At 28.2% G+C, this 15,273-nt stretch overlaps 1 protein-coding gene across 1 annotated transcript in view; it reads right to left on the minus strand.

The window, feature by feature from the left end:
• The window catches only part of CaMKI (Calcium/calmodulin-dependent protein kinase I), a 55,825-nt gene that overhangs the window by 35,959 nt on the left and 4,593 nt on the right, over positions 1-15,273 (minus strand). The window contains exon 2 of the mRNA XM_067283006.1: positions 1,176-1,310. Within this exon, the coding sequence (XP_067139107.1) occupies positions 1,176-1,310 (135 nt within the window). The remainder of the gene's footprint in view (positions 1-1,175; positions 1,311-15,273) is intronic.

Below are 15,273 nucleotides of genomic sequence, written 5' to 3' on the forward strand. Positions count from 1 at the left end.
CTTGTTGAAGTTTAGAAACATTTTAGGAATGTACTCTAAATGTTTCTGAGCAACTTGCAGGCATGTGGCTGTAAGGAGTCAAAGTCCAACCATTATTTTATGTTTTGGATGTTATTTTTAGTTATAGTTATTTTCTTTTCGGGGTATTTTTTTTAGGACAAACTCCTAATAAACCCTCAACGTACTAAAATTCAAAACAAAAAACTACAAATTTGCATCAGTAACTGATCCTGTGATGTGCATGCATATAAATAGGGCAGTGCAAAGTTATACTGAGAACCAGATAAAAGACAACACATCCATCCAGCAGTGTAGTGTAGCGACTGTTGTAGAAGAACTTGTCTGGCGTTCTTAATAAGCGATCAGTGTAAGAAATGTATACTTTGTATGAGTATTTTTTTGGGTGGAGATTTGATTTGATTTTGATTTGATCTGATTTAATTGATGTATATAATCAAAGAATTTCTTTAATTGTTTTTTTTTGGTATTTGACTTTTTTTTGAATATTTGAAATATATACTCTTACTAACTCTTGTTATAATTAATCATTGTTGTTATTTATATAATACTGGTCAATTTAATAAATATTTATTGTGGATTTGTACTTATAAGTGTTGTTTTGGATTATATATTTTGTTCCCATAAAGTCCAGGCCTGGTACTGTACTTAAATTGAACCCTAATTTGTGTAACCCCTGTCTTTTGCATTGCACATATGTTACATAACCTGCATGTTAAAAAAACAGCACTATTTTACAAACGTTTCAAGATTTTTCCCAGATTTCAGGCCTGTGAGACACAGAAATGAATCCAGATGGATCAAAAACCCTGGAAGTTTTAGTGGTCTGTCCCAAATATGTTCCATCTATCCCTTTTCACCTAGCTCCATTGTGGGCCTAGAAAAACCCATGATGGGCTATTTTAAGAGGCCCTCTTAGTGCCCACAGGACAAAAAGAGTCAAAGAAAAAATGACTGAAAATGACCATGCTTTCTTTGTAGACAGTGAAATAGTTAAATGAACTTTGCAAAAGTATTTCATATATTCTGTTATATATGATGGGAAAGGAAAACACATCCTCATATATATATATTGATATAGATATGATGTTTATTTGAATAATTCAAGGTTTAAATAAACATCATATCTATCAAAAACAATGCTTTGCTTAACTTACCGTCGAAGAACTTTAATTTCATTTTCTAGAGAATCTTCCTTTCCTTTCAATGCTTTCTTGTCAATGCATTTGATGGCACACATTCTTCCAGGTTCATCTCTGCTTTCTGCTAGCACCACTTGAGAAAAAGCACCCCTGTAAAATGTGTAAATATGTTAAGTGTTGAAAGTTTTATTTTAATATTAATTTAATTTGAAAAAGTCAATAAAATTAAAGAAATTTGTTAATATAAATTCGATTATTAAAACCAATGGGATCGGTGGTAATATTAACACACTAAAAATAAAAAATTTTTAGTTAAAAAACAAGTAAAAATTATACTCTTTCCATTTCCGACTTCGAGGATTCTATGAGCCAAAACAAGACAAACAAGTGGCAAGGAACAATCATTACTTTATTAATTTATCCATATGCATTTCGCCATCTAGGCCTCCTCAGTGGATACATCAGGATGTTATTCGTTGATTACGTTTTATACCCAACAACCGTTCCCAGCATGCATCAACAACCACTCCAGCATTCAAATTAAGTAAATTTACATGTTCGGCGATACAGAAATGTTCTACAATTTTTCTTTCTAAGTTATTTTCTATTCTATACAAAATTTTAGTATTTTTTATATTTATATTACAATTAAATTTATTGCAATGTAAAAACCATGCTGATTCCGTTCTTCTCAGTCTAATGGCTGCCTCATGTTCCTTTACTCTCAACTCCAATCTTCTTCCGGTTTCTCCAATGTAATAATTTGGGCTTCCACATGTGCATGACATCCTATATACGACGCCGGCGATTTTAAATTGGTCTCCGGGCGAATTTTCACTGTTCATTATACTGATAATGTTAGACATCTTATTCTTTTGGTTCGCAACTATGCATACAGAAAATCTTTTAAAAATTGGTTTATATTTTTCAAAAACTTTAGCAACATAAGGAAACTTTGCATTATGCAAAGTTTCCTTATGTTGCTAACGGGCATGCTGGGAACGGTTGTTGGGTATAAAACGTAATCAACGAATAACATCCTGATGTATCCACTGAGGAGGCCTAGATGGCGAAATGCATATGGATAAATTAATAAAGTAATGATTGTTCCTTGCCATTTGTTTGTCTTGTTTTGGCTCATAGAATCCTCGAAGTCGGAAATGGAAAGAGTATAATTTTTACTTGTTTTTTAACTAAAAATTTTTTATTTTTAGTGTGTTAAATTTGTTAATATCAAAACAATCAATCAATCCTACAATAAAATAATCATAAAAATAGATACTGTACATAATATATAATACATAATTGTTTGACATATATATTACAAACAATTTTATGAGCAAGAATGCCTGTTTGTCTAATCCATACAATTGTGAAATTCATGATTTTAAGGATATTAAAATCCAGTTTTAAAGCAAATTTGTATATGATATCCATTGCAATAGTTAGGAAAAACATGGTACCAGATACCAATCAAATGACATTTTAACTCTCAGTTGCCAAATGATAACATCTGATTGTGAAAGGAGAGGAAAGTAAGCAACACCATTGCATTGCTTTGGTAACCCTTCACCTTGCACCTGCAGATTTGTCATTCCAACTGCTGATCACATGATCACTTTCCCAGGCTAAATGCATAAAAGGACAAGACATTGACAGTTCCAGGCATTTGTCATAAAGTTCCAATGAATTAACATTTGGTCATAAGTGCTCCCATAGAAGTGGACCTCTGCCTAAACAGGAAATAAGAAGCCCCCGGAGAAGACACTCGCCATTCCCTCGATGATGAATCCTCATTAAGACAATGAAACAAACATCACATCAACTACTGACAAATAGTAAATGTATCCGTAGATATTTGTAAACTCTCTCTTGAGAAATTAGGCTTGCTTCACGCAGCATAGGGAATAGAATAGTCACGCTGCAATTGTATGATCTAATATCTGTATATAATCACTATACACTTAGCCATATCCTTTGTAACTTTATGTATCCTAGCTTTAAATCTGCATTAAACTTATATTTTTGTTACTCATTAACCTGTCTACCTGTCTTGATCGAAAATTGGACATTTTGTTGACTTATCCACCATGCTCCCCACTTGAAATTTAACCCTCCTATTTTAAAGCCATCCAACAACACAGCGATCAGGTTCCAACAACCCATGCCGAGTAAGTGGTCATTAGGGATTGCTCCCTTGGCCCCCTGGCTTATCTCACACAATTATATTAAAATAAAATATTAAATACACTACATTAAATGTCAAAGCTGCTCTGAATATTGTATTCTAGTTCCAGAACAGTTACGTAATATTGGAAGTCAGCCATAGTCAAAGAACAACTACATTTGCAAAATAGCATATCCCATTTTCAAACTCCTCAGATCAAGCTTATTGCTCCACACCTTCAGCAGTTTCTTAATAATGCACATTATTGTGTGAAAAAAATGTATTTGCTTATATAAGTTGATATAATTTTAAAGTTTAAGAAAATCATTTATAAAAAAAAAATTTCTTCAGAACATTAAAGTTAATAATAACAAAAATTTGACAATATATACTATGGAAATCTTTCATTGAAAAATCAATAAAATATTATAGTATCATCAAATCCATGCAATTATTATTAGTTTCATTACTTATTAAATCAACAAGAGAAATATATACAGTATATGTATATGTTACAGCTAAAGTCTATGAATCAGATAAAGTTACAATTAACCATCTAATGCTAGTTTCATCCAAGTCTTTTAATTAAAGCAAGTAACAATCTATTAATTTTGAACATTATCCATATAAAGCATGCTTTATACAGATAATATGATTTATTAATTTTGAACTTTAAGATTGTTAAATTACACTAATTTGAAAAAATGATTTTAAAAACAATGAAAAAATCAGTATACATTGTAACTATTCCATGTGCATAATTTTGAACACTCTTTGGTCATTAATAATAATGTTTATACATGACACATCCTTTTGGGCAATATCAACAGACCGAAAATTTATAGTAAAGAAAACCTTTAAGAATAGGTAAATTCTTCACTTATTCTTCTTTGAAGATTATTATTATTACATATTAATGGTTTATTATTACAAACAATTGAAGAATTTTTGTATACAAAATTGTTTGTAATAATAAACCACTGACAAGTCAATACAAAATTTCCTTAACTAGTTTTGAATATTCACAACAAGATTTATATTTACAAATTAAAACTTTTAAACAGAATTACTGACTACAGCTGCAAGTATTGCTCTGGAAAATTTTTAAAAAAAATGTCAACTATTTCACCAGTTTTAAATTTTTTTTTTTGCCACTTCAAATTATTTATTGCCACCAGTTTTACTTACTAATTAATGCAGATGTAGGTAGCCTGATCAGTTTGAAGTCTGAAAAGCAAAAGTAACATGTTAAGCTATCACTTACTTGTTAGAAATAAGAATCATTTTTTAATTATTTTTTAATAAATAATTTTAAACAACACATTTGATCACAATATTTAAACAGTATTTCAAATGTTCTGTCACGTCAAAATTTTTTAGTCTACTAAAAAAAAAAATCAAAGCGAAAAAAATGTCACCCAAAAAAAATTCCTCAAATTTTCTGTCAGTCAATAAAAAATCCCCAATCTGGAAATGCTGGGTGACATAGCACAAAAACTGCCTTTGATTCTCAATGCCACTTCATACTTTCCTGCTCAAACTTGCAGTATGACATCATGAAATTGCTAGGTTAATGCATGAGATTCCCACCACACAAGAACTCAACATTCTGATTTTCCTGAAGCATGCTTTGTGATTCAATTTCATGCTGAATGTCAAAATAAGCAGACTAAGATTTTTATTGCCAGTATTTTATTTTTATCACCACTTTAATAAAAAATATTGCAAAGAAACAATTTTGGTGCTATACAGCACAACCCCTGAAGCCAAATTAAGCCTAATGATTCTCTTTCCATCTGTTTGAATTTTATTTCCATTTACTTACTCTCTTCCCAATTTACATCTTACTTTCATCATCTCATTTTTTCAAGAACTTTTCAAAAAGTAATCCCTCTTTGGTTATTTGTTCATAATTTTAGTTTATCCATATTAAATGTTATGCAATGAAACTTACAGTATTTTATGGCATATAAGACATCCTTGATTCAGGGCCAGCTACAAGGTGGAGTAGGGGATGTAAGACACCCAGACCCTGAGCTGTACATAGGGCCCTAAAAAAATAAAGAAAGAAGAAGGAAAAAAAAAAGTTTAAAAAAAAAGATGAAAAATTTTAAGGAAGTTAATTGGTGAAATTTAATTTAATTTTATAAACTTGGCCTGAATTGTCAAGCATTAAAGTTGAACAGATCATTTCTAACACACAGTGAACTTATCTTGATCATAAACATTAATTCAAATAATATTAATGACAAGTTCACATGCAATAACAGTGGTGTAGGAAAGGAGAAAAAGATTCAAGCTCAAAAATAGAGAACTAGTATCATGATACAGCCATGTTCTCCTAGTTTCTTTATATGATTTCACTTTCAATACTTGCCTAGTTATTTCAAATTTTGTAATTTCTAAATCTCCCTTGATAGAGATACGTTGTCAGGGAGGAGAAAAGCAATTCCTTAGGGATAACCCTTTCTTACCTTTCTCAATACAGACCAAACATGCATTTCAGTGTGATTGCTAGAATGAATACAAGGATGGACATTAAGTGAGAATTCTTGTCATCCATATTTTTCACTATGTTCTAAGTATTAAGATTGGATTTTTCTCATTTTGTTTAAACTGATAATAAATTAATATTTTATAAATTAATATTCTGTCAGCTAAATCTTTATTTGGTTTGATGGAAATCTCTCTTTTAATAGTAGTATAAATCCAGTTTTTCTTGTTTTGGAATATTTAAGATTTTGCATTTTAACTGATTTAAAAATACAGTGATGCCTCATACTTCAAACTTAATTCATTCCAGAAAGTTGTTCAAACTGAATTAATTATTTAAAGTCCAAAGCAATATTTCCTAGAAGAAATAATGGAAAGTGAATTACTTCATTCCCAGATCCTAAACACTATCCATTTCAAAAAACTTAAAACAGCAAATACACATAACTTAAGATAAAAATAAGACAATTAAATGCCCTAATAATAAATTAAAACATGAAACAATAAAAAATATGTAAATACTGTATAATATTAATAAAATAAAAATTGCATTTACCAGTTACACACTGTCATCTATGATATCTTAAACATGACTGCCATATCCACCACAAATAAATTGCTTCCATGCTTAGCAATAAGTTTCTTTTTCATTTCAATTGTCAATACTACAGCTTTCCTTTTAGACTTTGTTGCTTTCACATTCTTTTTGAATTCCATAGTTAATAAGTGAAACCTATATTGAGTTGAACCTATTTTCAACAACTGTAGTTACTTACCATAGTTGTGTGATTTAATTGCAACAGTCATGAAATTTAACACATTATTGCTATTGAGAGATTGTAGTCTTTGTTTAGAAGCTTGTTTTAAACTTTATATTTCATATTTTGTTTGAATAAAATTGTGTTATAATGTCTTCAGATAAAAAGCATATCCAACATACTACTCTGAATTTTGGAAAGGATATAATGGCATACAAATAGCAGAAAAGGTTTATAATGTGTATGGTAAAGATGTTCCTAAGCTTTGAATATTGCAAATGCAGTTTAAAAAGTTCCATTCAGGAAATTTTGAATTAATGGATAAACAATGGGGCATTCAAAAGCTGTTGACAAAGAAAAATTGCAGAAAAAAATTGTTAAAAATCAATGGAAAAAAACACACCATATATATAACCAAACATACCAAAAACAAAGCAAAAAAGCACTGAAAACATACAAGCATAACACAAGAGTGAGAGATGACTTGCATTTACAGTTTAAGTGCATTTTTTCAACACATGCACAGTTCAAACTTTGAAGCATTGTTCAAAATCTGAGGCAAATTGTTGACATTTAGAGACTGAAGTGTTCAAAGTTAGAGTCATTTGAAGTATGAGACACCACTGTATTGTTAAATGCAAAAATATTTATTTTTATTAATTAATTAATAATTTGGTGTTTTGTTTACATGACTCAAATAATTATAAATTTTTTGAAATAAGCCAAACTTCAATTTGATTCTTCTCTTGACAAAGCTAAATCACTGGCTAAAACTACATACCTTTTAATTTGTCTGTTGCATGATGCTTTGCCATATTTTAAATCAAGCTGATCTGCAAGTAAAGTTATGCAAACTGCAACTACAGATATTTTTGAAGAAAAATCTATTTTAGACAAAATGCTATATTTTAAACATTATTGCTCAAAAGAGGATTTGACAATTTTATTAGAGAAACAGCAATAACAACAGAAAATTTAGATATTTGGTCAGTTTTTTAAAATGCAAAAAATCATTTATATTTGGATGCCGAAAAAACCTTTCTTCTATAAAAGAGATTTTTCAGTTAATAGACAACAATAAAGTTGAACATTTATGTGATATTGCAAATATTAAATATATATTTTATAAAACAATGAGTCTCCTAGAATACAATTTATTTGCTTATTTTTTATCTTATTTTCTTTGTTACTTTTTTTAATAAAAATATGTTAAGCTTTTTTATTTCAGGCCTCTTTTGTAGAAAAAGGCAGCCTTGCCCCATTTGAGCTCAGAATATTTAGGGAAAGTTTTGACAATCACTGTCGAATATGAACAACTGGTTTTAACACCAGAAAGAGATGACTGGAAGTACCTGTGGACAAGAATCCTGTATAGACCCTGAGTCAGTCACTTTGTCCTACAATGATGGTAAGTCTTCTTTCACTCCACATCATAAGAACCTCATTTGGTATATCATAACAGTAACTACTTGGTATACGTTCATTGAATTACACCATTTTAAGAAAGATGACAATAAGCTTTTATATCTCAAACCATCATACCATGTTTGTGGATTGTATTTGAACACTCATTTGGCTACTGTTTACTGTTTGAACATCAATGGCTATCCTTTCAAATTATTTAGTATATTTAAGCCATCCTACTCTTTAGGCATTTGGCTTCAAAATTTTTTTTTGCTGTGTTCTGGTTAAAAAATTTTAAAAATTAAAATTAGAATGCACAGTTTTATTTTTCAAGGAAAAAGAAAAGTTTAAAAAAGTCATTTACAATTAAAATGAATTGTTCTATATGAATTCATGCAAAAGCTGCTTCGCTATAGCAAATAATAATAATAATAATAATATGTTTAGTTAAACATTTTTATTTAAGAGTTGGGCTAGTTAGGGATTATCTGTAGTCTAGTGAAGGCAGTTTGGGGAATTCATTGGCATATAGAAGATAGCAACTTCATATATAAGAAACAGATCAATTTTTGAGTCTTTTTTGGAGAAAGTTATCTTATATACTGTATTTATTAGTGAGTGTGTTCCATCATTCATATCTATAGCATGTTAATAGGGATTAAATTCACGTGTACAGAATGCAACTATGTTATTTATCATTAGTTTAAATTGAAAAATTTTATTCAAATTATCCAAAATTTAAAATACATATAATTTATAATGCAATACTTGCATAATTCAACAACCCCCATATTTCATAGTTAAACTAAACTTTCTCTCAGTTGGTCATTTTAATGTTTCATTACTTTAAATTTATCCATCTATTAGATTAAACCTTGCCATTAATCTAAAGATTTAATATATCTATGTAAATAAAAGTAATATGACTGTACTAAAGTAATGTATTACATGTAACAAATAAATTAAAAATTAAAAAAATATATTATTTGTTGACATTGTACAATATTAAAATAGAACAGATATTGATATTATGAAATACTGACCCATAAACAATAATTACCTATACTATACAAGGAAAACAAATCAAAAGTACAATTATTGTTTTTTATGCAATCCTAATACATACAATTGTGACATAATACTAAAACATGTTTTCTTTTATCTTTCTGTAATATATTATGAGAGTGTTAAGATAAAATAGAATTTTTTGTCTTAAGACAAACAGCTATTTTGTTTTGATTCCTTGAACTATTACAAAATTGCACATGCTAAATAAAAAAAAAAATATTTCCAAAATATTTTGTATATAAATCTAACAGTTCTCTATTATTATTTATTTTATTATTACAAATAGTATTGAAAACTTGTTTCTGTAATGGTATACATTTAGTTTATATGAGAGTCTTAGAGAAATCTATTCATTATGATGGTTCCTATTGATAAAAAGTAAAGATAAATTACTGAGATACAATCAAGCTATCAGCAAAGTTTAGAAACAGTAAGTGCGTAATAGTTATCAATAAATTATTGATATAGATAATGAACAGATTATTGACATATTTTTTAAAATGTGTTGACAAGAAACTTTCTTTTTAATTGAATGTTTCCTGAAAAGGCAGAAAGCACTCAGAAATGGTAAGACAAACTATTTAAAAAAAATTTTGTCAGAAACTCTTATTCTTTATTATATTATTATTATTCAACAATCATGCCACAATACAGTGATGCCTTATCACTTTAATAATCTTAAAGATTTTTATTAAACATGATTTATTAACTTTTATTTTCAACTATATTTTAAGACTTAATTATGCATATATTGTAAATTTTCTGTTATATTTTAATTTACACTACATAACATTTTTTGATTCTTACTTTCATTTGTTTAACTCTTTAGATCAGCTAGATTCTTTAAAACATTTGATTGTTTAGTAAACATAAAAGAAAACTAGAAAAAAAGCTGTAAAACTTTTCATTTCAAAATAATTTTATTAATTATTTATGCGATACTTTATTAATAGAATATAACGGAAATAATTGTTAAAGCTAAAGCTACATGAATACAGAGCTGGAACAAGCTAACTTATAAAAACTATACCTTTCACTTACTTCCAGCATAGAAAGTTTATCATCACAAACATTTCTGGCCTCTTTCAAGGGCCTGCCTCAGATTACAATAGCTATTTTTTTGAATGCTGGCCAAGACTTTTAAGTTTGGAACATTCTATTCATTTCCCATTCTATAGACAACATATCAATTTTGAATGATTTATGTTTGTCTTAAGCTGACACAGTTGCCAAATGATATAAATAGCAAAATATTCAAGTAATGATAAATACAAATAAACATTTAACAAAAAAAATCACAAAACACAGCCAAGATATCTCCAAAGATTCTAAGGTCCTGAGTTTTTGTACATTAAAAATACCCATCTTAACAGTCTTTAATAAAACTTTTTACTGAATGTATATTATTTCATGATCTTTTTGCTACACATTTGTATTTATTTCTGCTACACATTTGTATTATTTATTATTATTTATTAAATTATTACTTGAATATTTATTCAAGTAATAATTTTGTTATTTATATCATTTGGTAACTGTGTCAGCTTATGACAAACATCATAAATCATTCAAAATTGATATCACACCTGTAGAAGAGAAATGAATAGAATATTCCAAAATTAAAATTCTCGAGCAGTATTCAAAATAACAACTATTATAACCTGAGGCAAACCCCTGAAAGAAGCTGAAAACATTTTGTGATGAAAAATTTTTGTGCTGGAAGTGTATGAAAGCTGTAGTTTGAGTAATTTGTTAAACCTGCTGCTTTTACATAGATATAAGTTATTCTCTTATATTAAAAGGCATCTGATATTTTAACCCATATACCATGATCACAGATAAAAAGAAAACAGAATATTTAAATATTTACAGTAAATAGCATAAGCATATTCTGTTTTTTCATAAATTGCAACAGGCAATTTGACAGCATAATCACACTTTAAATTCATAAAACAAAATCACATTATTAATCTGGCATAGAATATACAAATTATAACACATGCAAAATTAAATTAAATACTTAACTATGAATTAAACTACATAATATAAATAAATGAAAGATAAATAAATAAATAAATAGAAAAAAAATAAAATAAAATACAATTAAAATCAAATAAACAAAACCTAGAAATTTAGTGAATACTCAAGAACACACAAATATAATTAGACGAATTTCGATATTAACCTCTTGCAGAAAGAAGAGAAATTAATAAAACTAAATAATCATATCCAAACATTGTCAATTTTATACACATGCTGTATTTTAATAATGTTACAAAGGCATCCCAATACAAAAATATAAAATTGTTCTAAAACAATTATTGGTGCAAAATGATCATATTCCTTAACTAATACAGCTTTATCCCATAATATATTTGTGTCTATGTCTAAAGCCCATACAGACAAGGTAGTAGCATTGGTTATATTGCTTTTTGAAGCATTCATATAATGTTCCTTTATCCTCTTAGAAACTGACTTAATAGTGAAATAAATATTAATAGGCAAGAATATTTACATTATAAGTTGAATGATGTAAATGACAGTTTTATCTAATTTATGTATTTTTTAACATAAAATTTGCGTAACAGTAGGATTTCTCTTAACTATTACATCTATCGGTAAGTCTTTGGTTAAAGACCTCAGAATAACAGCTACTCTTTTAACATTAAATATCAATAAATACTAAAATTCACACCTTCCTCTCACTTTCCAGCATTTCACTGATTAAAAATGAATGTTTTCAGCTACTTTCGGTGGCCTGTGTCAGGTTAAGAAGAATTCTATCAAATGTCTATAGCAGGTTCCTTGCTATAGATGTTCACTATAGAATTCTGCTTAACCTGACACAGGCCACTGAAAGTAGCTGAAAATGTTCATTTTTAATCAGTGAAATGCTGGAAAGTGAGAGGAAGGTGTGAATTTTAGTAATTAGAAGAGTGTTCTTAATTATAAAGTTGGAATTATCAATTAATTTTGTTTATTAATTTTTGCTACATTACTGCTATTAGTATAATCTCTATTAATATAAGCATAACTAGAGATTATACTAATAGCAGCAATGTAGCAAATGTAGAAAGGTCATCAACATACTGTATCTAACAATCAATTTTATGTTTGCTGTATTTCTTAATTATCTGTTCCTCCATCTGTAATAACTATTTCAGATATAACTATTTAATAGCATTTGCTTTTTTGTCCATATTTCTCTCTATTCCAATATTCAGGCAAGAGTAATAAAAGATAGGAGATGCTTCATTTCAGATTGCATATACTCTTCTACATACCTATTTTAGCCCACTTCTATGAAATGTTTATTATTATAAACTTCTCTACTTACCTGTGGACTGTTACAGAATCCCTATGTTCCCTTTTTGTAAAGTCATATGCTAAATCAGTATGTAAAAAAAACTAAGAAATTACAAGGCTATTACGATATTGCTCTTGCATACTCAGTTGATGGACTAATAGCATACTAGCTAGCATCAGGGCAGCTTTCCTACTTGTGCAATAAAAATATAAAAAATTGTGAATAAAATTCTTCAGGAGATTATCAAATGAATATAGGACTATGTACGGCAGTCTAATACCTACCATACCAAGGGTCAAGCTGTCAACTGTAGTAAAGAGAAGATTAAAGTGCCAGAGGAAACCCAAAATACCTGAAAACCAGGAACCTGGTCATGGGCTAATAGAATCTTTGAAATCAGTAGGAATTTTCTTGAGAATTTACAACTTTGTAAGTTATAATCCTAAATCTTGGTTTTATAAGACAAACTATTTAAAAATGCATGAATTATACTTTTATCCACATACAAGCAAATCACATTATGTTCTTGATACACTTCCTTGCTTGCATAGATGGCCTATAAGGTACCACCCTTTTTTTTTTCCTTTTCTTTTCATGAAAATACTTAAGTCTTTCTACTAATTGCCACTTAATGTAATTTAATCCTTATTGGAAACATTAAAATATTTACAAAAATTTTTCAACTGTGGACTAGATTGTTCCATTTTATTTAAGTGAAGTTTTTACATAAGAAGACAATGTGATACCTTGTTCAACAAAATAATTTCTTAAAGTTCTACCTTATTCAAACTTCTTCAAAGTCCAAGTTGTTTACTGAAAATCCATTTTTGTTTGCTAACATATTTAGTGCTCAGTTTTTCTGGAGAATATTCGAGATATCAAATGTTATTCTCCAAAGATTCAAAAATTTCCAATTCTGCTATTGCATAAAGTCTAACATTATTTATTCTGTATATACCTTACTTCTAATATGGAAGATATCTTTCTTCTTCTTAAGAGGCTATATTCTAATAACTGTTTTAGAGCAATTTTATACTTACATTTTGAGATGGCATTGTAAAATTAGTATTAAAATACAGCATACGTATAAAATTGGAATGCTTGGATATGGTTGATTAATTTCTCTTATTTCTGCAAGAGGTTAATATCAAAATTCACCTAATTATATTTATGTCCTTAAATATTTACTAAATTTCCAGGTTTTATTTATTTTATTTTAATCTATTTATTTGTGTATTATTTATTTATTTACTGGACTGCAATTGTAAAAAAATTATACCTATAAATTCCCACTGTTGTTTATCCATCTGTGTTTCCTTAATCTCAAGAACAGTTAGATAAAATCTGAGACTAAATATGGAAAGCTTAGGGGCAGGAGGCCACAATTAACTATATATGAACTTCTAATGCAAACCAAAGTCACATTATTTCAATTCAAAACTTTTCCACTGAAAGCAGTTAATAGATGATTGGCACAACTATTGTTAAAGGAAAAGTATGATGTACAGGGGCAAGCCACTACTAATTTGAGGTGGAGAACATATATTTTACATTAAATTAATTAAAAATTGCAGCCTGTATTGTGGCTATGTCACAATAAATAATTGCTCCTATTATATACTTTCATTCATAGCTAATTATTTTATTTTACATATTTATTTTATTTAACAATAAAACAAATAAATATTGTTTTAAATTAAAAAATTGTAAGTGTTCAGAATATAAATTTTGAATGTGTCTAATTTGTATATTTATGTCTCATCATTCTAAACTGTTAAATGTAAGATTATGGATTAGCTTTAGAGAAACTGGAATACTCCGAGAAAAAAATCCAGATATTCAAAATATAACTCGTGAATCCCTTCAGCCTAAAACCAGGGATTTTAGTGAAAATATGCTCCTCTTACAACTGTTGAGGTTGAGATAGTTTTTTCAGTTTAAAGATTTACTTTCTTCTTGCCATCTACAGCTGACCATGGAAATTGAAGAAAGATTGTATTTGCAAGTACAGTACATTGCTTTTCTGTTCAACAATGAAACTGGTAATTGGAGAATTACCAAATCTTGAGCAAAAACATTTTTTTTAACTGATAAAAGTTAGCTTTCTGAAATTAGCTGTCCTAGTAGTTAATTTATTATCAATTAAATATTTTTATTTTAAATCAATAATTTTCAATAAATATACTATATATAATTTGAAATCACTAAATAGTTCATTAAATATAGCTGTGCCTTGCTATTTGCAACTGTTTGAAATCAGGTAAAAACTTAAAAATCATTAATTAATTAATCTATGGTAATAAGAATTATCAGTAAAGGGAATTTAGTTTTTTGGGGTATGAAACAATTGGAAAAGAAAAGCAATCCAAAAACATACATAATAAACAAATTACATACATTTCTTTGAATAATCAAACTCTTTACTGATAACTCTAATGTGGTAGAATCATTTGTACATTACATGCAGTGTATATTATTATTTATGTTATATATGTACACCATTTTATAAATTTAGTAGGAAATTTGATTATTGAAAGTTATTTATTACATACATATATTTTTAATAAATAAAATAACATTCATCCAAAATCAATTAATTAAAAACATAAAAAGTTATTGAATAAACTGACTTAATAAGCTATTGTTAATATAATAATTAGGTGTGGTCCTACCACACCCTTATCTTCTATCCATAAATTTCCTTTAAATCATCAGTTTTTGTTACTTGTACTTGCTTTTCTGGTTAATTGCCTCACTAACAGCCTTTTTATAAAACTGAACGTAAAATTTTGGCATTCATCCCCAAATGATCCAGTTTCATCCAAATTAAAAATCTAATCTGAATACAACATTCCTTTCTACTTTTATCACAAGGAATTCTGTAATAACTTCATACTCAATTATGAAATCTGCTAA

This window comes from Centruroides vittatus, unplaced genomic scaffold (genome assembly GCF_030686945.1).
Source record: "Centruroides vittatus isolate TY-2023 unplaced genomic scaffold, ASM3068694v2 contig_975, whole genome shotgun sequence".
Lineage (NCBI taxonomy): Eukaryota > Metazoa > Arthropoda > Arachnida > Scorpiones > Buthidae > Centruroides > Centruroides vittatus.